The sequence below is a fragment of the Topomyia yanbarensis genome, chromosome 2 (genome assembly GCF_030247195.1).
Source record: "Topomyia yanbarensis strain Yona2022 chromosome 2, ASM3024719v1, whole genome shotgun sequence".
NCBI lineage: Eukaryota > Metazoa > Arthropoda > Insecta > Diptera > Culicidae > Topomyia > Topomyia yanbarensis.
This window is the reverse complement of record NC_080671.1, coordinates 125,986,316-126,011,937: the sequence shown is the minus strand read 5'-3', so window position 1 is coordinate 126,011,937 and position 25,622 is coordinate 125,986,316. Positions and strand designations below refer to the sequence as shown.

Below are 25,622 nucleotides of genomic sequence, written 5' to 3'. Positions count from 1 at the left end.
TGATTCCAAGCCTTCTATGAAGGACTATCGCGTCTACATGTCCGATCACAACGTTATGATCAACAGTGTAGTCACCGATTCGAGTTTTTAATGCCTGGATCTACTGAAGAATATTATTAAATACAGGCAAATGGGCCATTGTATCAATATGCGACAATTGTGTATAGAATCAAGAGAATTATTCTTCCATTGCAAATGCTGAAAAGTGTACCTATTATAGAGAGAGTCTACATGATTTATTACCATGCCCCCCGGACCAATAGTGTCCGACGAATTTGAAGTGTTCTTTAGACAATGCTCTAAGTATTCTTTGGCAGAAATACTAAAAAGAGCTTTGACACCCTGACAAATCATGCTTTTTTGGCTCAGGACGAGTGTAACGGCGATGACCCCATGCGAGGACATCTTTTATTCCTTCTTAAAACTATAGGCAGATGAGATTGCTTGAAAATATACCATTTCGAGAAATCTCTGACCCAAAGTCGAAGAAAATACACACCTAGAAAAAATAGTGTAAATTTACGTCTCCTGACATGACATATACGAGCATCAAAAATGACTTAATTCTACGTTTGATTTTAATTTTACATGACGTTTAATTTCGTAAATCATGTAAAATTACTCCACATACAGCGTTTGTTCTGAATGGTAGTAAGTGTAATTTTATGTCATTGCGCATGTAAAGTATATGTAGCATGTAAAATTAAACGGAACACGGTAATGTTTCGTCATTCCGTGAATTACTAGTTGTTGAATTGTGTCATGTTTGCAATTACGTCAACGATAAAATTCAGATTTTTTTGGTTCTGTAAATTTGAAATCAAACAAGTAGTTTCCAGCCCTTCCAGGGACACCAAAAGTCTCGTGTTACCAGGGATTAATCTTAGTGCAGGACTGGTTGGGCCTAGATCGAGCAGCGAAACCTTTGTGTTATTGCGAAACTGAATGGGACTGACAGAGTCGTAACGTGGTCTTGTGGCAATTTTGGTGTAGTTTCAGTAGTGGTGCCCCTTTGGTGTTTACATTGGCTGTCTTGTTCAGTTCGACTTTCAAACAATAATATAATGTGTAGCTGAAAATGGCCCTCCAATCATTATGTATCCTCACTAATTTTATCAAACATATCATGATTTCAACGCCCCCTCCCTAAGGTCAGTTCCCCTTATAAAACAAAATTTGAAGTATACGACTGCCAACGGCGATTAAACAAATAGCTATCCATTATCAATGTGCACGTTTCGAGAGTTTTATGCTTTGAAATTTCAATAACGGCACCGGCCACGTTCCTACAGTCATCTGGGAAGAGAAAGAATGTTAGGAGAAAAAACATTGATATGGAGACCAGGTATAGAGTAAGGTGGGACAAATCCGACCGTTGGGTAAACTCGACCCCCCTCTATTATGGAAAATAAGAAGCACTACGTGATCTAATGTCAATGTTGTCGTGTAGAGCATCGAAAATAATCATAATGGTGGTATGACAGCAATTTTATAGTTTACATTGATATGCTCAAACGATTATAAGTGTGTTTTTACAACTTTTGATTTGATTTCTGTGCATCATTGACTACAGGATATTTCTGATTGTTAAAGTGATTGCATAAAAAATGTAAGTGGATTTCAATTCTTTGATTAAAGTGCAACAAAGTGCATAGGTGAATTTAGTTCAACTTTTTTAATATTTTTTTTGAATTGTATCGTAATGAAAAATGACGCAGTGGGGCAAATCCGACCTCTAAATAGTGGGGTAAATCTGACCGCTTTTTTCGCTAAGAAAATGTTTATTTATCATATTGAAAAATATTTTTATTGATCAATATATACGCGAACGGAGGTCTTAGTGGAATGTACGTAATGTTTCAAAGATTTTCTTCCATTTAATTCCACTATGTTTTTATAGTTAGATGCACTTGCACTTCACTATTTAACAGATACCGGTATTTCGATTACTACTTGTAATCATCTTCAGTCTTTGTATCAGTCTTTTTTTTAGATATTATTTATTATTTTTTTGCACAATGGTTCATAATTACAAACGAAAGACACAAAAACGTGATGAATAAAGTTTTCGTCGGGCAATTACTCCGATGCCAATGGGAATATCTTTGCTCGTTATTTTGTCATTCCAAGATTGACATTGAATTCCATTTTCTTCATGTTACAATTTAATAACATAACATTCATTCATTTATCATTGAAAAAGCATAAAATTTGGGTAATATATGTACTAAATCAACCAAAAACATAGGCGGTCGCGTTTACCTCACTATTTTTGAAAACAGAAAAAAATGAACGTTTTCGTAAAATGCTAATATCTCAAAATTTTCCCAAGATGCAAATAAAATGCTATACAAGTTACCCATAAGTCTAATCTTTAATTTGATATATAAAACGACTTGATCCGATGTAAAATTATTATTTTACAGCCAAAACCATTTACTAGGTCGGATTTGCCCCACCTTACCCTACCACCCCAGGTAGCAATGCTAGTTTTATAGCACACTACAAGTCCATTTTAATTTTTAAGAAAGGCTTTAAGAGACCCATAAAACCTCAATTGTTACAAGGGACTGCATCTTCACGATTGCCACTAGAAGCAGTTTTTGTAAATAGGATAGGGTAAAAAGTTACACAAATCTGAATTCATCTTGATAAGTGATACGATCTATACAACTCTCAGATGTGTTATGTGTTTATTACTCTGGGCAGCCGGCTGCCGACAATTTGTGATAAATTTATCGTCTGTTGAATTAATTTAGAAAAAAAAGTAACTTCAGCTCTGGACAGCTAAAAGTCGGACGTGTTGCTTAAATTTAACCCATTCATGCCCATGTTCTTTGTGGACAACAACGTTTTTAAGCAGCTATAATTTTTGGTTTAGGCAATAATTGCTCCAAAAAACAAGTAAGGCTAATAAATGTGACTATTACTTTTCATTTGAGCACTAGAAGTTACAAGTATTAGCTCTAAAACTGAAGTTATTACAATTAGCCTGATTGGATTCCGATGAACCAGTGCTGCCAGGACAGTTTACGTTGACGACTAAAAATGAAATTTTGATATAACTTCGCTATTTTGCAACATTATTGAAAACTGATAAAAGCTATCAATTTAGACCGTCTTCGATTACATTTTCCACGTAATTGGACTATTGTAAAAATTCTAGGAACATTGTATTAATGATTGGAAGGTAAAATTTGCACAGCTTCAACCACTGCGATGCAAGCACCTATTTGTATGGAAAAAGATTTTTCGTATTTCTTGACCTCTCCGTTTTCAAGGAAAAATATTTTTGGACCTCTGTTTGCACAAGAAAAACAGTTGGACATGAAAGGGTTAAATGAGTTAAACGGCATGTGAACGATGTGGATGGCAGTTTGATATTTTTAAAACAAATGAAGTGATAATTATGTATTGGTTTCTTTCTCCGCGAACGATTGAATAAGGTTCCAATTCTTATGTTATCATTATTTGCGGGCGTTGTTATACTGTCAAATATATAGCCGCGGTTTTTATACTAATTACAAGGACGTCGGTTCTCATGGTAAAGAGGGACAAGTGTGTCTTTGCCGTGTTGGTTGGTAGACTTGAGCGATTCGTAGTAATGCTGCCCAAGCTCGACTCCTGCCAACCGAAGACAAAAGATTAGTCTGTAATATTTTGAGCCTATTTCTAGTGACCCTGCCATTTCTAGTTTTCTGGTCTTTACATTTCCTGCTATTATTTGAGTACTATAGCTATAAATTTTCATAACTTTCCCTATATACATTTTCGCGACCATTCCCGGCACCTACACTCGGGATCTCGTAAACATGATAACATCACGGTGATAACGTCTCAGCGTTTATAAATTTTTAAACGCTCAACCGTGAACTTAGAAACTCCCGCGCTCGAACAATCATGAATCGGTCACTTCCGGAAGTTTCTATCCTTGGTATCAGCAGACCAGATCTATGCCTTCAATTGAACCAATTTAAAAAAATGAAAGCTGTCATATCCACTGGACAACACGACCAGATCTATGCCTTCAATTGAAATGACCGGGAACTCTAGTGATATGGTAACTCACTCCCTGTTAGAATATGAATTGTCCACCGAAAACTAAATATCAGAATCAAAGTCGGCGTGACCATCCAAGAACGCACGCGAATGGCCACACGGTTATAAAATCCAGTTTAGTATACTTCGTGACTTCGTACATGCACGCAATCACACGCGACAAACTCGTTAACATACGAACGCTTAAGCCCTTCGCGATCAACAACGTACACCTGCGCCCGCGATCGCGCAAACTTGATAACACCCCGGTAATAAGGTGAACGTTTTAGCACTTACAAAGTTTCAAACGCGAACCTACAAACGTCCGTGTTCGCGCGTTCATGAATCGGTCACGTCCGGAAATCATTAGCCTCCATCCTAGCAACTTAGGTCCATACATTCAGTTGGACCAATCAAAAAATAAAGCTCATATCCACTAGACAATCTTCCATGGCGACATGACCGGGAACTCTAGTGATATGGAAGGTCTTACTTTCCTCTAGCATCTAAGCCGTACACCAGAAATTACTTAATTTTTGGTGTACGGCTCAGATGCTAGATTCACGGTCCGCGCGCAATCATCCAAGAACATACGCGAGTATGCGAAAGGTACACGGTTATAGAATAGAATTTATACACGCGAAGTTACATACACGTTAGCACCCGCGACATACAAACGCACACGCGATTGAACACTATAGTGGCTCGTGGTTGTATGGGAAAACTTCAAAATGATTTAAACTAGCGGGCACAGCACTTTTTGAGTTCCTTTTGTGGTCCCAAATGCCTGTGCAAAATTTGGTAGCGATTGGTTGCTTCCCGGGTTTGCGCATTGCGTTCAAAGTTTGTATGGGATTTTATATGGGGAAATAAATTGTTTAGCATTTACGTTATTAAAGATCGCTATTTCACTCAATATGAAAAACCGTATAAAACTATAGTTCAAACCTTAGTTAACAACTTTGTCGAAGACCGTAACTAGCTACGAGTTTTCAAAAAATAGTTAAAACGATTTTAAAACTTATGGTGAAATACACATCTACGTCATCGACTTTAAAAACTTAATAAATGAGAATATATTCATCACAGAGACTTAGTACCTTTGAATGAAATGTTCAGAATGAATTGCTGAATATCATAGACGTAGTCATAAAATGAAAAGAAGAAGGGGGGGGGGGCATGTGTACTCCCCAGTCCCTGTTTAGATTGTTTTGTATAAGACAAAGAATTATTACGTCCTTGTAAATGTCAACGACTGAACTTTCTTAATATTTTGATTGACCCAAATATCAGATTGTAATCTTTGTTGTGGGAAATAACATTTACAATATTTAGAATTTAAACCTACAAATTTATGTGTTGTTTTTGCTTGGGGCAAAAACTAACTCAGGTCTGGAAATCGCGTTGGGTTCTAACCTGAAGTATATTTCTGGTTCGCCAACATCACCTCTGTTTTGCGTGAACCTAACTCAATTTCATCAAAAAACGCTTTTTTGAAATAACTATCCTCGTTTCGTTCCTAGATTGTCAAACGAAAACGTCAAAAGAAACAATTCCGAAACTTCAAGGAATCTAAGGATACGCATTTTTTAAAATCTGACTCTAAGAAATAGGGTTTTAAAATATGTAAAACTTATAAACCGCTGTACCATTTTAAATGAGATAACAGTAGAGCCCTTAAATAGTAGCACTCAAACACGTAAGGTTAATTTTTAATTCGGCGGTTCAAACTAGCGTTAAAGATGTGCTCCTTATGTTAAACTAAACTATCTAAACAGGGAACTGGGGAGTACACCAGCCACACCCCCTCTTGTTTTCCTTTTCTGACTACGTCTATGTTATTCAGCAATTCATTCTGAACATTTCATTTAAAGGTACCAAGTCTCCGCGATGAATATATTCTCATTTATTCATGTTTAAAGTATCGGTGTCGTGGTGTACTGACAGTGTTGGAAGAAATAATTAATTTCGGCGTTTGGATTGAACCATAAGTTTTAAAATCGTTATAACTATTTTCTGAAAACTCTTAGCTAGTTACCGTCTTCGACAAAGTTGTTAACAAAGGTTTGAATTATCGTTTTATAAAGCTGGTTTTTAATATTGAGTGAAATAGCGATCTTTACTAACGTAAATGCAAAATAATTGATTCCTCCATATAAAATCCCATACAAACTTTAAACGCAATGCGCAAACCCGGGAAGCAACCGACCGCTCCCAAACTTTGCACAGGCATTTGGGACCATAAAAGGAGCTCAAAAAGTGCTGTGCTGAAAAATGTCATTTTCGAGCCACTCTATTGAACACGTTAACGTACAAATGCTCGAGGCCTTCGCGATGAAGCACCCGATCGCGAAGACTCTACCCACGCACATATTTTAACCGTACAATGAACATTACATTCAGAATCACGGCCCTCTGCAATTGGCCTTAAGCAGTGTATTAGTGGGGGACATTGCCTGTCTCGTCTGCAACTGTAGTATGTGATTCTGACAGGGAGCCCTTCCGAGAACCTAGCTCTACAGTTCCAGTAGGACAACTCCAAAAGAAAATGATTTGTTGCTTAACCAAGGTGGTTTATTTTCAAAGATGACTGTTAATGAATCACCCTATACAATTAGGTGATAAGGGACGCGAAAGAAAATAGCTGACCACCGAGAGATCTTTACCCTTTGACATGTTAGCGAGTAACTACAAACCTGATCGCGTGTAAACGAAATTATTGATTTGTTGCGAGTACAACTAAATCAAGGATTTAGAACTGTGAAACGTCACATTATTTCTAGCACAGATAATACAAATTTCCTGCGTTTATTAATAATTATCATGGGATTCACATAGTACTTGGTAGTCGCTTTAAGTTGCAAAGTTATTTCCTTTGTCACGGGTGGAAGTTTTACCCCTAGGTATTATTTCGAGACATCATCGTCCGACGGTCTCATGTGACCAGAAGGAAATAAGTCATGGAACACAACGAGTGTTTTTGGAGCTAGCGTCACTGCGGCGCTAACTTAGTCCTGGCACTTTTAGTGTCAGATTTTGATAACACGAAGTCGAAACGAAAATGCTATGACTAATTTAATCTATATATATATATATATATATATATATATATATATATATATATATATATATATATATATATATATATATATATATATATATATATATATATATATATATATATATATATATATATATATATATATATATATATATATATATATATATATATATATATATATATATATATATATATATATATATATATAAAAGTCAATGTTATGGACTCCCAAACGGCTTAACCGATTGCTGTAAAAATTTGTACATAGTAGGCGTTTGTTACGAGGCGTGTTTGTGTGCTATTGGTTGGGGGTTATCTGCCCGCCAGATGGCGCTTTGGAACAAATTGTGTTTTCCTCCTATTTCGAAGAAAGTCGCAGCAACGCGCGATGGGGATTGGCTAGTACACCATAACGGTTGACTTAAAGTGGAAATGGAGCTTATGATTCCTTGTAACTTTCTACAGATCAACTCCAGATGTATCAATTTCTAGTGTAATTTCTAGTCCAGATCACCAAGTCTCAGTACTGTAATCAGACGGCACTCCATGAAAAGCTTTGTAGTTACTCATAAGAATCATCCAATCCATTCAAAACCTATTTACAGTTTTCAATTTCGAAAACTATATCATCCGATCATCTTGATCTGGGATAAATGTGAACGTATTTGATGAAGATGGATAAGACAGACTATATATTCCTACGGCAAAAGACGTACTCATTTTCATTTCTTTTATTTATTGAACATTTCACTCTTTAGCGTCAAATGATTGTTTTGCTTTATTAACCCTCCGGAAGTCGCGCAAATAGCTAACTGAACGAGCAGCCACAGCTGATCTTAGACGATTTCGCAAGATTTTCAGAGCAACGTGCATTCAGTGCACTAGTCGCGACTTCCGGAAGGTTAAATATCAACGACTCAGTTAAACTAACGCATAGAACCATGTCAATCTTTAGAGATTATTAAAACTTGAATAAAATTTCAACAGTCCACTTTTCAATCTAGCTAAATTAAAAGAATCATTAGTATGAGAACTTGCTTTACAATTATTTCAATGAAATTTTCCTTGCTAAAGGTGTATTAAAAGGCAATTAATTTAAGAATAAGGACTTCGTACAAAAATATTGACGAAAATAGTGCTGGTCTTATGAACCAGATCTTTGCTTTGATTTGGAAGCATTCTTAGTGTTAGTAGAGAAAGCGAGATGAAAGATTGAATTCCCCATTGGAATGCAGAAATAATATTTCTGCAATATAATAAAATGTGGTATGTTGCTCTTTAGGTACAAAGTTGTGTTTAGCAACTACTATTGCTTCCAAATTTGGCTAAAATTTTGTAATATACTATGTCTTGTTTAATTGAAGTGCTACAAAGAAATCTACTACGATACTCCTCTCTAAAAGATTAGCACATTAACCAAAAAAATCGCGAAATCATTTTATGAAGAAAATACAAACACATTTCTACAAAAACACCTTCTGTGCCCCTGGAACCGCCAGTATCAACCACTCCGATTCCAATAAATGCATTCTCAACGATCAGGAAGCTCCTAAATCAATCGCGCATACCGCACAGATTCGTGAAAATAAACAGCAAAAACCCAATTCCTGTCTGCAAGGGAAAACGTGTTCACTTGAACGGGAATCTTTCGCTGTCTTCCATTGTCGAACGCTGTGTGTCATCAGCATCACGTTGTTGGGCCGAATCCTCCAGAGAGTGATCGTTATCGCACATTTGGAAGCGTTTAAACAATTTGTTCCCGTTTACCGATTTTACGATAGCGTCCGCCGTCGAGTGGATAGATCTTTGAAGCGAGGGTGATTGTCGAAGAAAAAAAATGTCCCATTGCTTCCCACTTTAAAGCAAAGTGAAGGTGGATTTATGGATAGTAGTTTGTTGAAACTGGTGGGACAGCGCAGTTAATAAATCCCGTTCGGTACAGACAAGTCGTAAATTGTGTAGTCTTTATTGTGACATTATAGGTTTAGCGGATGAATGCTTCGGGAGGGACTTTTTTTTCTCACGGATCAGCGGAAGCTTCCCACCAGCACAGAAGTGATACACAAATAGAAATGTACAGAATCTACAAGAGCGAATTCCCCTCCACCGTTTACCGTTTCCATAGGCAGCATTTTTTTATGATCCCGATGCTAACCAGCGCAACAAATTATGTTTCCGATAAAATCGATAAATGTGAAAATTTATGAGTTGACACCACCGTCGATTATGGTTCGCTTTGACTGCGTGTCTTATTAGCATATCTCAGCGAGTTTACGGCCGCGGAGGCCTGCCGGAACGTAGGGAACCAACCACCAAAAAATCTGTGGAGATATTCAGATAAGATCAGCACCTTATTGTTGCTGGTCCAAATGCTCACTGGCTCACGGCTAGCACGAGTGGTTCCAGAACGGGTGAAAACAAAAACGAGAAAGATAATGAAATATAAATTAAAAAATAATATAAAATTAATTATGTTTGTAAATTATGCTGCCGCTGTTCTGGCAGAGGATTTATCTTTTCTTCTGGGTGGAACGTGTTGGAATGGAAAACATTCCCACTCCTTCTCGCTGTCTCGCTCTTTCCTGCTGTCGTCCATGCGTGCACATATGTCAAGCGGAGAGACTGACTTTCGTCAGCATCAGCCGTCAAATTCTTGGAAAATCATTTAGCCAATATTTCAGCTGACCGGGGCAACTTTTCAAGTAGATTTATTAGCTGCCGGGGTAGATTCGGACAAAATCTGGGTCCGGTTATTCTACCCAGAGCACAATCTAGCCAGACAGGAAGGCACATGTGGTTCCAATTCGAAACAATTAAATACAAAAGTGCATTACCAAAATGTTAACCAAATCGGTGCAAAGAGAACAGTGAACTAAACCAACATGTTGGCAAGTGGGATACATGCGTGGTCTGTTGCTTTTCGTTTCTTAGACTGGGTTGACGGCCTTGTAACATGCCACAAGCTCGCCGATCGAGCTGGGGTACGGGGTTTCGAATTTGGAAAACAACATAAAATTTGTTCGCTGGTGGCGTAAATATGCCTCCCGAAGGCATGTGAAATATTGGACTTTGCTGGATATAAATGATTATGTTGGTGATATTTTACCGGCTACATGCGAAATCGGTGAAACGGTTAACACTGTTGAACATGGACAACCTCTCGGCGTTGCGCACCTTTTCCCGAGAGAGGATTTGTTCGTTCGACGTGTGAGGTAGGAGTGTTTGCGTGATTTCATTCGAATTGGTGCAGTATATTTGGGTTCTATCACATGTTGAACTTTGTTCAGTTGATCATGGAAGTTTTCCTCAACAGTCTGAACACAATTGATTAAAGTCCTTTTTTTACGCCACTAGTAAAATAATTCGTATCTATTTTCCGAATATATAACAAATGCATCTCACGAAAAAAAAATTGAATCGATTTCCCAGATGATTTTATTATCCGGAGTGAGATGTATTAACTGATAAAACAATTCAATATTTGCTCATTCGCACTTCTAAAAGCGATAAAAATGCTCATGGAATTGTATCGGCAGCCCTAAGTTTGCGCCGCTAAAACAACAAAAATGATCCATAAAAAATTGAAAAACGATCCATAAAAAAGGTGTCCATGTTCCATAAAACAAAACTGAAAATCCATAAAACAGTGTGAATGATCCATAAAAAAGGGTGATTTGATCCATAGATTATGTAAAATTGAACCATAAAATAGTCGCAAAAGAGCACTAAAATAGTAATAAAAGAGCAATTAAAATGAACTAATGCCCCATAAAAATATTGGAAATGTTCCATAAAATGATACATTTTGCGCCATAAATTAACTGACATTGATCCATAGAATATTAACAATGTACATTAAAACACGTCGATATGTTCCATAATATCGACAAAAATGTTCCACGGTATTACAAAATGGAGCAATAAAATGTCAGAAAAAGTTCCATAAATTTGATGAAAATGTTTGCTAAATTTTTTTTTTGGTCCATAAAAGATGTAAAAATGAACATTAGAAATGATTCATATATCGAACGTTAAATTATGGTTCATGGATATTTACAAAACAATCCATAAGAAAAGAAAATGTAAAACGATCCATTAATATGTGCTTATGCACCAGAAAAATTAAATTTAATGAATTCAGGCGAAATTTTTGCTATTCGAACTAATAATAAAGTTTATTACATTTGGTTGTAATGTCAAACTACAACAAACAATGCATATATTATAGTTAAACTTCAGCTTCCATATCCCACTAGTCAGCTAACTGACCTTAGCTAACCTGAAATCATTATGGTAACTCTTAAAACGTCAGGGTATTTATGATATTAGAGCGCTGAGAGTTGTTAGACCGCTGATACAGGCTGGCATGAGTCGCAAATACTATCTGAATAACTATCTGAAGCGAAAACGGACATTTTATACACGAACACTGACTAATGTGGCTACGCCACATCGCTTTCTTGTGCACTGTCCGACTTCGCTGCCGCTCAGTCGGCTTTTAACTAGCTATAGCCCCTATGTTTAAGTAAACCGGGCAAACGAGAGAACCACAGGTTTGCTTGCAATTCCAGCTACGGGTTAATCAATGCCTCGTCCATCGGATCATCAGCGGCTTTGCGCCGCTTCGGATCCTTGGCCTCGGATATGCGGCCAAGCCGCATCACACTAGCTCCCAGTATAATCTCACTTGTTAAAACACTGTCACTGTTATGAGAATTATAAGGCACAACTTATTTTTTCAGTTTACCATCAAATTTCGCATGAATTCATTAAATTCATTTTTTCTAGTGCATAAGCATATGCCAATGGATCGTTTTACATTTTCTTTTCTTATGGATCGTTTTGTAAATATCCATGAACCATAATTTAACGTTCGATATATGAATCATTTCTAATGTTCATCTACTATGGACCAAGAAAAATTATTTAGCAAACATTTTCATCAAATTTATGGAACTTTTTCTGACATTTTATTGCTCCATTTTGTAATACCGTGGAACATTTTTATCGATATTATGGAACATATCGACGTGTTTTAATGTACATTGTTAATATTCTATGGATCAATGTCAGTTAATTTATGGCGCAAAATGTATCATTTTATGGAACATTTCCAATATTTTTATGGGGCATTAGTTCATTTTAATTGCTCTTTTATTACTATTTTAGTGCTCTTTTGCGACTATTTTATGGTTCAATTTTACATAATCTATGGATCAAATCACCCTTTTTTATGGATCATTCACACTGTTTTATGGATTTTCAGTTTTGTTGTATGGAACATGGACAACTTTTTTATGGATCGTTTTACAATTCTTTATGGATTATTTTAAATATTTTATATACAAAAGTACATTTTCCCAATTGTATCCAAACAAATATTTACTTTTTCCTAATTGACTTGCACGTACGCTGATGGTAACCCACCTACAAAAGCAACAAACCCCATAAACTCGACCATCAATTCCACCGTTCAAGTGACCACCGCGAGCGCGTCCAGCAACACGCACGTAACGGCAGAATTACGACCGGAGCAGGCCAGCATTGCCAACCATCATCAAAGTTGCATTCACCAACACCCAGCGCGTCGGAAGGGGAATTAAATTAAATTAATAAACAAAAGGACAGTACATTAACACGGAATAATTTAAATCCAGCTCTCGGTGGTTTGAAAAATGAACCACGATGAATGATGCTGGCGGGGAGGGAGCTCAGTATAAGGAAATAAAAAAAACCATCGTCTTGAGCGTAGGTCCTCACACGTCTGTCTCCCCGGCCCGAATACTACGGAGAAAGGTATACGGTCGGAATGAGAAATGATCGAACGAAACGAGAAAAAAAATATGAAAAATAGCCATAAATATTGGAAGTGATTGAGCGGATGGTGTGGCAGAGGAAATGGGGGAAGGGCATCGATTGGGATAATATCCAACCAGCATCCAACATCGTAAAAAAAAGAAGCGCGATGAAAATCTAAGGAGACTTCTCGCCACCAGGCAGGGAACTCGGTGGAGTTTGCCGGTTAGGGATGCACAATTATTACCCGACAACCTGACGAAAAGAGTAATGTCCAAAACAAAACAAAAAAGCCGATTTAATCCACCTAGCTGTGAAGTGAGATATGTCACATATTATTGCTCTCATTTATTCTTTTACAGAATTTATTTTAAGTACGGATTCAGTTATAGACCAGAAGAATGTAGGTTCGATTTCTGCTCAAAAAAAGTTTAAACCAAAATAAATAATATGGATTTAAAATTGGTTAAGTTGAAAGTACAACGAATAGTTGTGTGATAATAAAAATAGTACTGAAAGAGCAACGTTCTCATGTCATCGGAGTAGAATCTCCGCTATAGCTGTCAATAAAACAAACAAGAAGTATCTATTTACAGTTTTGTTGCTTATCCACTGCTCAACAGTTTATCAGCGCAAAACTATTTGGATTGACTTAAAAAAACTCCTAATACATACAATGCATGATTTGGAATTTTTAGTAAATAGATGAAAATGCACCTTAAAGTAGTATTTGTACAGCTACAAGGAAATTTTTTGCTCTAAATTAGTAAATAAATTCTTATCATTCTTCTTATCAATTGATGATAAACCTGCTTGCTTTTGTTTCTAGTAGATATAATAAAAAGATAGTAGATAATAATAAAAAGCGCGTGTTTGAAATTGTTAGAATATTCGTCATGTAAAATAAGGCTTTCCGTAGAGTTAATGCTTATTTTGGGCCGCTCAAAATTATTTCACATTCTTATCGCGAAAACAATCGACTAACAACTGTGTTTTAGTAGTAACCTCAGTTTGTTTACTACTCTTAATATTATAATTGCATTCGAAATTTTTTGATGCTTTATCTTTTGCAACACAAGTTTGAACCGTATCCCTATCCCTACTAGTGATCTCCCTCCTCCCGTGATATTTGTGGATTGTGCAGTAGTATATACGGCCTCCAACAAAATCGACTAACATTACTTCCCTTACCTGCTGCGACGTACATTCGGGCCTGGCTAGCACTGGTAATGATCAAATAATAACTTGTGACTAACAGGAGTTGAACATAAAAAAATGATTTGCTACTCACAGGCATTCACATCTATTCATTCTCTGTGAAATTTCAGTTAGTCCCGATCAATAACGGAATAGCAATCAGGAACGATGACACAAGCTCAAGTGAAAGTTGCTTTTATACAGTTACATCACGTACGTAATTGTGTACTGATAACGTTAATCAGGGGAGCCGGTTCTTGTCAGCCATGGCGTCAGAGACGACAAGAACCGCGCATATACGAATTATGCTTCAATTGAAGTACGTCTGCCCGACGCACACCGCGTTCAGACTACATTAAAGGATTTACCTCGAAAACAAAGAATTCTGAAATCTGTTAAGAAAGGTAGTTATTCCAGTGATCACGAAGTCGAATGAGCTGGCGGCAAACAAGTTGCAATTATTACTCTTATTACACTTTTTCATTTTTCGAACTGTCGACCACTACCTTCATGGATAAAATATTAAAATGTATTCTAGAAATACGAGAAATAAAAGAAATCGAACAGAAAATGATCAGAATAAATAGGGGAGAGTGAGGACACTTGATCCTTAGGGATATTTGATTCCCTGACCATATCTCATAATCTATACAGCAAATATTACCACAATATAAAAAGAAAATGAAATATTTGATCGTTTATGATGCTTCAAAAACAAATCTAATGTATAACATTTGGTTTGGAAAAATTGTACTATATTTTAGAAAATATGTGTTAATATCCATTTCGAAGATCTTTTTACAAATTTTTTTAAGCGGTTGTATGAGATAGGCTAACTAACTGCATATGAATATTTTCAAGTACGATTACTTTCTAAGGGCTTTTGTCTAGAAAAAAAACATTTTTAGAATAAAAAGTTTCACAACACATACAAAAAAAATAAATTTTGTTCATCTTATACAATAGGTATCTTTGATCCCTGTAACACTGGGTACACTTAATCCCTATCATTAGCGCTCTCAAACATTTTCGAAATGAATAGAAATAGAAAAATATCATTTTCATAAAGTGCCTGGCACTATTAATTAATCTAAAATGTTTTTTTCCGTGAGCAAATTACGGTATAAGGTACTGAAGGTTGGAAAATACAGTTAAACAGCACTGATTTACCTCAAATACTTGCCTTGACTTTCTACGGTGATAAATTTTTTTTTTGTGCATTTAAAAAGATACTCTAATTAATTAATTTGTCAGGACAGGTGATTGGCTGAATATTAGTAGGTATTAGTCATAGTGTGCTTTGTCTCTTTAGCCCTAGTAGGCAGGGGATCAAGTTACCCCACGTTTTTACAAAAACCTCGTTTTGGCATGATTTCCAAAATTGTTCATATTACTGACAGTGCATAGTATTCGGATTTACATATTATTCATAGCTCTTACAATTCAGATTGACTACAAAATGGCGAATTTTGCAATTTAAATTTATATTTCATTGAAAAGTTATGAGAAAAAAACAAAAGTGGGATCAAGTGTACCCACTCTCCCCTAATATTAAGGGGGGCGTCTAGTGGGCAAATCGACTTCCTTTTTATTCGCTTAATTGTTAGTATGGAACCTCTAGAATAGTCTCCCGCAGGGCCGGCGGAACACGTGGGTAGTATGGGTAGTATAACCCACTCGAGAATTACTGAGGGGGGAATTACCCACTCGAAAGTTTGGAACAAACAAAAACAAGATTAACCACGTATATGTCTCGCGCACAAAATGCATGCGTCTGAAATTCTCGATGTATAACAATTTTCACAATTTCTTGAAAATATGAGATATTAATTAGGATTTGTGTGCAATTTGAAATTTAATATATTTATGATAAGGGGAATACATTTCGACACATCTACATCTTAAAACAGCTCAGAGCTCAGATCGATAAACCAAAAATGTTAATGCGATTTTATTCAGACTAAAGGAAGCAGTTAGAAAATTTTATTAAAGACTAAATATACAATTTTTAATTTTTGAACAAGAATAATTATTTGATTAAAAATTGAAACAAAGAGAAACACTATTAGGCTTTTTATAAGGAAGACAAAAAAGGGATTTTTTCCAAATACTCACCGACAAGTTCTCCGACCACTTGCATCTAAAACTTGTCTGTACTCAAAATGCGGAATTTTGAACATCCAAATAAAAAATCAAAAGCTTCGAAAATTCGCTTTAAAAAGTTTAATTACGACGCATAAAAAGAGACTTCAGTGTATAAGCATATAGACTGTCATTTGTGTAACCGTTAGCATTCAAATATAATTGTGAAAGAATATAACTTACTGTAACATCATCGTTGTATGCGTATATTAATATCATATTATTAATCCAATGATAGCACCAGAAGATATAATCTTGATATAAATTTTCTTGTATTCTTGATCGGTATATCATAAAGATAACACAGAGAGTAATAAATATCAACATGAGATATAACTTTGATAGTTTTCTGTTATAATGTTCTGATCGGGTATTGTACTGAGACAAAAAAAATCGAATTTTTTTTGAATCGATTTGAGGTTTATACTTTACTCAAATTTCCAACGCGACTGAGGATTAAGAAATCAACGCTTTTTCTTGAAAAAACCCACCATTCAAAGAAAATCAATAGTGCATATTTCCAGACTTGGTTTTATTTCCTATTTAAGAACTATTGTGTTTTTTACATCCTAGATTGCATGATTCAGTGATCGAAACCCAAAACTTCATGAAGTATTTGAAATTATTAAATTAAAATTTGTGTTTGCTATTGAAATTGACAAAATGATTGTATATATAGTATATAGTCCCTTTGGCGATTGTTTACTTTTTCGGTCCCACCTATCGGCATTGAAGTATCGCACTTACGTTTTTTTACAATACCAATTTTACAATTGGTGGGGGTTTGGTGAAAATCGATCTTAATGTCTAAACGGCATAATTCCGAAACCGTAATTTTTGAAATTTTAAAATTATGCAGAATTAATTTTTCAGAAAATAGTAACAGAGCAAAAAAGTACCAAAGTCCAAAAAAAATCAATTTTTGTCAAACGTTATTTTTTCGAGTTTACATCAAATCTCAATGTTTCATGCATTATAAAGTCATTTGGCATCAAAAATACAAATTTGATTTTGAAAATTTTTCATTTCAGTTTATATGGGAATTTGCTGTGTGATTGCACTCTTCAACTCGTAACTCCGGAACCGGAAGTCCAATCAATAAAAAATTCAATAGAAGCCGATGGGAAGATTGTACCTTTCATTTGAGACTAACTTTGTGCAAATCGATCCAGCCATCTCTGATTAACAGAGGTCTCATTTTTTTCCACATACACACATACACACACATACATACAGACATACATACACACACAGACATTTTCCGATCTCGACGAACTGAGTCGATTAGCATATGACACACGGCCCTCCCGGTCGGGATTAGATCGACGAATTTTAGAGTGAATGAGAAAGGCAAAAACATTTTTAGCAAATGTTGAAATTTATGCATTTTTGGTGAGCAGTTCTATGTTTCATAGACATTAAATCAATTTTAACTTCGCTTCCTATTAAATAAAGACCCTTATAACAGTACATCTCTACAAAAACGTGATCAATTTGAAAATAAATCTGAGAATTATGATTGATTACAGAACTCTGGAATTTTCTATTGGAATGTTTTCAGGCAGGAATTTGATATTGATGCTATTAGACAACTGTGAAATCAAGACCAATAGATCAGTTACATATCAGGACCCCATTCCGACAATTTATCAAAAGTCCTCATGATGTTTACAACAACAGGTTATCAATCTACGGATCAGATAATTGTTATTGTAATATTGAATTAAATCAGTCTGCATCAATAAATTTTCAACTTCAATCCAATTTTTTTTTGGGTGTTGTGGGGGGGGGGGAGGGTTGTATGGTGTTAAACCCCAAAACCTTCTCTTGGCTACACCGTTGCTTGGAGTTATTTATTTCGCTTTTCATTTTCCGATATGTTTCGGATCGATCCGATGGTTATAAGTTAGAAAAATTGCAGTCAGAAGGTTCGCACAAATGAACATTTTTGTACTGATAAGTTATCAAGTTCCTTCCAGACAACTTGGAAGTGTTCGGTGATTATTTCTAGCGGTTGTAGATAGGAAAATGAAATACAAAATTCGTTTTATCGAAATAATGTTTAGCTTATTTCAATGGATTATTACTATATTGAACAATAAATAGGCGACAAAGAGTAATCAACAAACAACAAGCCATAACTTTTAAAGTATTAAAAATAGATATTTGAAGTCTTCTGTAAAGTTATTCGCAGAAGTAAGAGATACAAATTTGCTGAAGACATCATTTCGATATAATCACTTCCAAAAAATTTGTGAAAATATCTCACTCATAGGGGGATTAATCAGCAAAAGCACAATACCAAAAGAAAGGGCATATTGCTTCCATTAAATTCCCCGAAGATACCATTGACCTAAAATAAGCCGTTTTGGCGTTAATAATAGATTACATGTTTTTGGTCATATTTCTGGCTATGGGAAATGATAAAAATCTTTCGTCCGCATTTAATGTTAAATATCTCTTTTAATAATAGTCCGATTTCAACAATCTATAGCTTGTTCGAAAGGTATTCTAGCTATTAGGTATTAAAGCTGTCTAAAAACATATAAATTGTTAATCTATATTGTCAATTTCGGCAGATAATTCAAAAAAACTGCAAAAAACGCCATTTTTGCGCATTCAAACATTCATATCTTGGAAACTAAACATCAGAATCAAAAACAAATTAATAGCGTTCATACTGTTTTTTAGTTCTTTCATTTAAAATTGGTTTGGATAAGATCGGTTCAGCCATTGCTGAGAAACACGAATGAGAATTTGTCCGTTACATACACACACAGACACACACACACACACACACACACACACAGACATTGTCCCAAATCGTCGAGCTGAATCGATTGGTATATAAGACTCGACCCTCCGGGCCTCGGAAAAAATCTTGAAAGTTTGAGCGAATTCTATACATTTCTTTTATAAGAAATGTAAAAAATGTTTCATTCTTTATGTCATGAGTTGTTCTTTAAGAAACTTCTTTCCTTGTTTGATGACGGTAACACGCGTGTTAGAAACGAATTAAACAATGTGCACTTTTCTCAATTTTTTAAACTATTCACATCCATGTGAATTGTCAAATGTCATTGAATTCAGCCAGGATCCGACGATACACTTTCTACATCCAAAAAAGCATACACTACAACATTTTTAACACATGATGTCATCAAAAGCAAATATGGGATTTACAATGGATCCGAAGCATATTTTATTCATAACGAATGTATGCCTCTTTTTCAAAAATTTTAATATCATTAGCATACATTTAATATTTGCATTTGATTGTATCTCAAAAATGAAAAACGTAGAGAGGTTTCAAATCAATACTAAGATCAAGTTATAAAATAAACCAAACATCACTACCACCGTAAGAAAGTGAAGCCAAAAGAAATGTTAATTGTCATCCCCTAAACACACACAAACCTAAACAAGTCTATGGTTCAGCTGAAGTAGAGTTAGTACAAATTATTTACTGTAGTATATGTCAAAAAGAGGGAGGAAAGGATCACAGTCGTTTTCAGTTTCCCCAGGAAGCACAGCTTTATTGCGGTATAGGTGAGGAATACCTTTATACTAATTCCCAAAAGAGAATGCTGAATACCTTTGGTTCTATCTCTATCATTTTATCAATGATGGAGATCCGTGGGGCCGATATGTAACTACAAGGCATTAATGTCACCATTTCATACGATTTTTCACATTAAAAGCTGGCACTCGTCATACGCACGCACAAACACACACACACGCACTATTGCCACTTCGCCGGCAGCAGCAGCAGCAGGTTTTATTTCGGAACGCTCCGATGAGTCGCGAGATATCAAAGCCGCGTTCACTTCACTTAATCCGATATTTTTTTCTCTGTTTGTTCCGCGGTTCACTTATCCGTTCGCAAAATTTGGATTGGCATCGGCTGACCAACTTTTCGAAGCAACTGTTTTACGTCACTTTTTTATTATTTCTCGGACGTCGTCGGACAAGTTCTATGTCACTTCTTTCCGCCTTCGAAGATCGATTAGGTCTTTGGCGAAGGAAACCGCGAAAACATCCAAATTTTATGTCCCACAATTACTCACTCAGCGCGTTTTTTATCTTCTGATTTTCGTTGCCGAGATTTCCCAGAGTCGACGACGACGACGAAACGTTGATGATATATCATTAAAGATTTATGATCACACTACGAAATTCACACACGCAGTGAACGGTCAGACCTTCACCGATCTGGACTGTTTAGAGCGGGAACTCGGAATGTGTAACGTTTGCAGCAGCCGTCGGAACTGCTGACCGGTTGATTGAACAATGAAGCTTGCTGACTGACAGACCCCAGCGTCGAACTAATATGTACACACCCGCTGAAAGATCCGTTGGTTGTCACGCGTTTGCGCAGAGTTCCAGCCGTGGTAATTCACCCGTCGGTACTCTGCTCGTCAATGTTTTAATCGCGGGAGAATTAACATCGCTATCAATTACTTGCACGTTGCGGGAAGTTAATCATTTTTATTAATTTTAACATTCAGTTGCAGCGACCGTGTGTATTGCGTTTTTCCAGCACTGAACGAAAATAAGTTACTCTCATCAATGTACTTAATTGCCGCTAAGTTGTGCTATTTACATTTCTGCACAATTTTCACTACAAGTGGCCATATCCTGCTGTCGGTTGCATCGGTCACCCGTAGTGTATCGTTTTTCACTGTTATTCAACCAATTACATGAATTGTTTTCAACGCGCGCGACTGTTAATTAGTGTCCTTTTTTCCACCGAACTCATCCGGCACGAGGCGCCAGGGCGCAATATTGATTGCACGAATGGCTAATTGCAATTATTAGTTTTTTATTATGCCATTAATTTTTAAGGCACTTTAGATTTCTGTGGTATTTTTGGCTTGCTCATGGATTAGGCTCGTTTCTCTGCACAGCGTCACGAGACGGACCACATTCGTCGGGACAGTTTTGGCTGGAGAAATTATTTCGCTATTATTTAGCTGAAGTAATTATTTTGTAATGGCTGTTCTGTTTTGCTCTATCTCTGTCAATCTCTTTTCTGTTGGTGAAAGGAGAAAATAAGGAACACATAAAATTTATTCCATATTGAGATTTCTAAATGGGTGACTTGGCTTTTGATGGGGTGTGCTTTGATGATTTAGTCAAGAAATATGATAGAAATAACTAGTGGCAGTACGCTTTACGGATATAAGAAATAGTAAAACTGAAATATAAACAAAAAATTAAATAATGCGAAACAATGCCGATTTTTAGAATCACTGGATATCAAATTTCTTAAAAACATTTCTAGGCTAGATATGTGCGCTGATGTCTTTTTGAAGTGTGACGGTGTAAGCGCCGGATTTTTGGCCGGCGGCGGCATGGTAACATATATGTACCCAAACAATCAGAACAAATTTGAACGTCAACACTTATTACGGTAAGCTACAAGGCGCACTAGAGTAACCAGAATAACATTTAAGCCGGATGTACACTAGATAAGATTTGGATTTTTTATTGACATCGTGCATTATGGCACATAAATATTCTTTACTCTATAAATAAATAAAACAACGCGTCAGTGGTCAGATATTTTCGTCCGCTTCCCTTATCACCTTTTTTTTTGGTTGTTCATCAACCAACCAATGATTTGATGACTTTGTAAGAGAACACTCATCTGCCGGGTGATGCCAATCGAGCTCAAATTTCTTAGGACTGAGCGAACTAATTTCTTTGCTTGTTTAGTGTTTATTTGACTAACTAGGGGATTAATACACTGGGCATTTAGTGTGCATAGGGAATACGCATGGTCTTGTTTGAGTGGAATGATGACTGTTTAATCATATATGAGGATTGAGCATTGACAAAACGCTAGAAGAATTCAAATCCAGTTACCAATTTGCAGTAGTCATATCAGTACGAAGAACAAATGTCCAATTATTGACATATTCAATGGTTTATTTTAGTCCATTAAATCATCAATCAATTATAATAATTGTTCTCATTGTATTGAGAACTTTCGTACTTTCGAGTGGTACATGCACTGTATTATTGTTTATTATGTTAAACACATTCGTTCGTGAGCAAAAAGATATATTAGTTTCTTTTTTATTCCTCGCATTTGCTTAATTTAATGGGCACATTATTGCTTGAAACTAAGTTAGATTATTTTCGTTCTTATTGTCTCTAATATTGTTCTAGTAATGAGCATATAAAAACCGGCGCGCATGTTATCGATTGTGTATTCGACATACAAAATTAGTCATTTCAGCTATTTCGGTAGTGCTTATTTTATACCGGTTAAAATGCGCTTCAGTTAACATAAAAACGCGCGCGTATGATAATAATATAAGAATTGACACATTGTTCAAAGTTTGGTGGAGAAAGTAGCCAATATATCATTGTCATTTCATTTCTTTTGATAATAATCAACCCTCCCGCAACTTGACGTTTAGCCTAAGTTGCATGAAACCACCGTGTTTCGAATGATGTCGCCACCATAGAACGCCGTCCACTAATTGCGATACTGTAAATTTGTATGCGAAAAAATAATTTCGTGACATCTTTTACGAACTTGTTTTCTTTATTTACATTCGGGAGAGATAATCAAGATGATATAATAATTAATAATTAAGATAAATACAAACAAGTTAAGGATTACAAATTGTGCCGAATGTAAAATATAAAATGCATGATTTGATTTGAGTGCGCTTCTAGTGTGAACTTTTTCCTCTTCCATTGCCCTTGAAATATCTTTCACATATGACAATTCTCGAAAGTTTGTCGTTAATCTTTAAATACATTTAGTTTTGTGATTATCATTTTTCACTTCACATTTAACAAAGGCAGGATTGACTTCGACTGTTTATTTCTGACAGTATAGCATATAACTGATAGGTGCTGCGACATGTACGGTGCAAAGGTTTCCACGAAATTCAGAAGTGATGACAGTTCATTTTTTATCGGAGAGGGAGCAAAACAGTCCAATATCATTGTGTGTGTTTTTTTACATTGCAATACAAATATTATTACCTAATATCTTAAGACTAAATAAAAGTGCTTACTAACTAGTATAAGCGCCGCTTGTTTGTATGCTGATGACTCCAAAGAATCATTTAAAAATAATGCATCGGAATAAAGATGCATTTTTATAACAAAACAACACCAAACGCCCAAAAAGTCTTCAAAAATGAATTATCGAAAGTAAAAAAAATGAACAAGAAAATTTTCACTGTGAACAAGTTTACGCTTTTTTTAGAAATTGTTCTTGAATAAAGATTGATCCGCCATTTTAGACCCACAGACCCAAATAAAGTGGTTTCAACGATTTGTATATGAGCTGTCAAATTGTCCCCCCTCTGATAATAATAGGAAAGGTAATGCAAGATAAAAGATAAGTACTTATATTACGAAATATTTAATCACACATTAGCATATCTATTTCGATAAATGTCTCTAGATAGTAAAGGTAATCGCTTTTCTTTACATATATTGCATTGTTCTTGGAATGTTGTGTTTCGTCGGAATAAAGAAACAAAGAATAATGAAATTGTTTACCTGAAGTTTGATTCAATTAAACATTGGTAACTGTCGGCTGTCCGGAGCATGTTGCTTATATTAAGTTGCTTTTTTACAAGCCGAGCAAATTAGTTCCGCAAACGATAAATCTATCAAAAATATTTCGGCAGCCGACTGCCCCGAGCAATAAACATAAGATAACACTTCTTAGAGTTGCATAGATTGTATCACTTATCAAGGTGAATCCAGATTTGTGTAGCTCTTTACCCCATCCCACTAACAAAAACTCCTTCCCGTGGCAAAAGCGGAGATGCAGAGGTATACCGTTATTGGCATTTCAAAGTATAGAATTCTCGAAACGTGCACATAACTACTCCCAGGCCCCGTTCGTTGGTTCTCTGTGCGATTTCCTTGTTCTGATCAATCACAAAGTAGCAACTACGAATTGTACTGTCACCATGCTCATGCTCATGCACAATACTTTGATTATACAATACTTTGATTATACAAGTAAAATTTCAGGTTTAGAGCAATCGAGAGGGGTCTGAATTAACCCCACGGTCTTAACAGCCCCAGGTTCCCCTAGAATTTAAGAATTGATGAAGGTTCAATTTTGCATGTATGCATTGCTTCCAATGACCTGTGAAAAGATGCTGTTAAAAATGTATAAATTTAATCAGACACGGCGCTCTGCCTTTACACACACGCACACACGACATTCAACATCTAGATAATTCTAAAAAAATCGTTAGCTTTACGCTGGTCAATTCTCCCTATTAGGAACCTGAATATATTCGCCCAATTGGCCCAATTCCTCATTTTAATCGTAGATTCATGGCTTGCCATGTCGTTTCATCACTTTCCTGATGGGAAGGGAAAGGGAAAGATAGGGAAATGGAAAATGACAACAAAATACAAGCACAACACAAAACAGTAAGCAACGTGAATTATACAGTTCCGAAGGTATAATAAACCCTACTGATAAAGCCTATAGCTCTTTACGACACTGGGCTAACAACAAAAACGTACCTTGAGCTTTAGCTCACTGTACATATGTTCATCTATATATTAGGGTGGGGCAAAATGATCGTTTTTTCAGCACAGCACTTTTTTGGTTCCTTTTGGGGCCCCAAACAATTGTGCAAAATTTGGGGTCGATTGGTGTTGACCCGGCGTAGCGCATTGCGTTTGAAATTTGTATGGAGATTAGTATGGGAAAACCTACATTTTTGCATTTTTAATTCTACAGACTACAATTCTTCCTGTAGTATGCCGACAAATAGATAGAAGTGTAGTCCAGGATATGCTGAACAACTTTGCCGAAGGATGTATGGTGTTAGAATGTCTCTAAGCCGAGTTATAGCTGTTCAAAATTTGATACATCGAATTAAATGCCAAAAATCATTTTTATTGCCAACACTGCGGGTGTACCAATGGTATTTCATATAGCATTCCAAAATAACATTATTTATTTTAGATTTACCACATTGGTATGTTTGGATGAATTATTCAAAAGCCTTAGCTCAATTTCATGAGGTAGTTGAGCAATAGGGCGTAGTGAGGGGTGATGGGGGGGGGGGGACTTTAATATGTAGAAATTCGTACTGAAATGTTGTCGAGTTGGAATGTTCAGATGAATTATTTTGTATGTAACTCGACATCAGTTGATTCAGTCTGTAACATAGCTTCTATTGATAAAAGTCAAGGCAAAAGGATACAGTATGTTTTATTTCAACGTTACTATTATGCGTAGGATATTGTGTAAATGTTTTGAAATAATTCGTCTGAACATTCCAACTCGACAACATTTCAGTTCGAATTTCTACATGTTAAAGTCCCCCCCCCCTCACCCCTCACTACGCCCTATTGCTCAACTACCTACGCTTGCAAATGTTTT

At 36.0% G+C, this 25,622-nt stretch overlaps 1 protein-coding gene across 2 annotated transcripts in view; it reads right to left on the bottom strand.

Moving 5' to 3' along the window:
• Nucleotides 1–25,622, bottom strand: part of LOC131681005 (developmental protein eyes absent) — a 145,289-nt gene that overhangs the window by 89,878 nt on the left and 29,789 nt on the right. The window contains exon 2 of one of the 2 annotated variants that reach the window (XM_058961713.1): nucleotides 19,830–21,266. The exons of the other annotated variant lie outside the window; for it this stretch is intronic. Coding sequence (XP_058817696.1) covers nucleotides 19,830–19,910 — 81 coding nt within the window. The 5' untranslated portion in view covers nucleotides 19,911–21,266. The remainder of the gene's footprint in view (nucleotides 1–19,829; nucleotides 21,267–25,622) is intronic. 2 annotated transcript variants of the gene reach the window in all.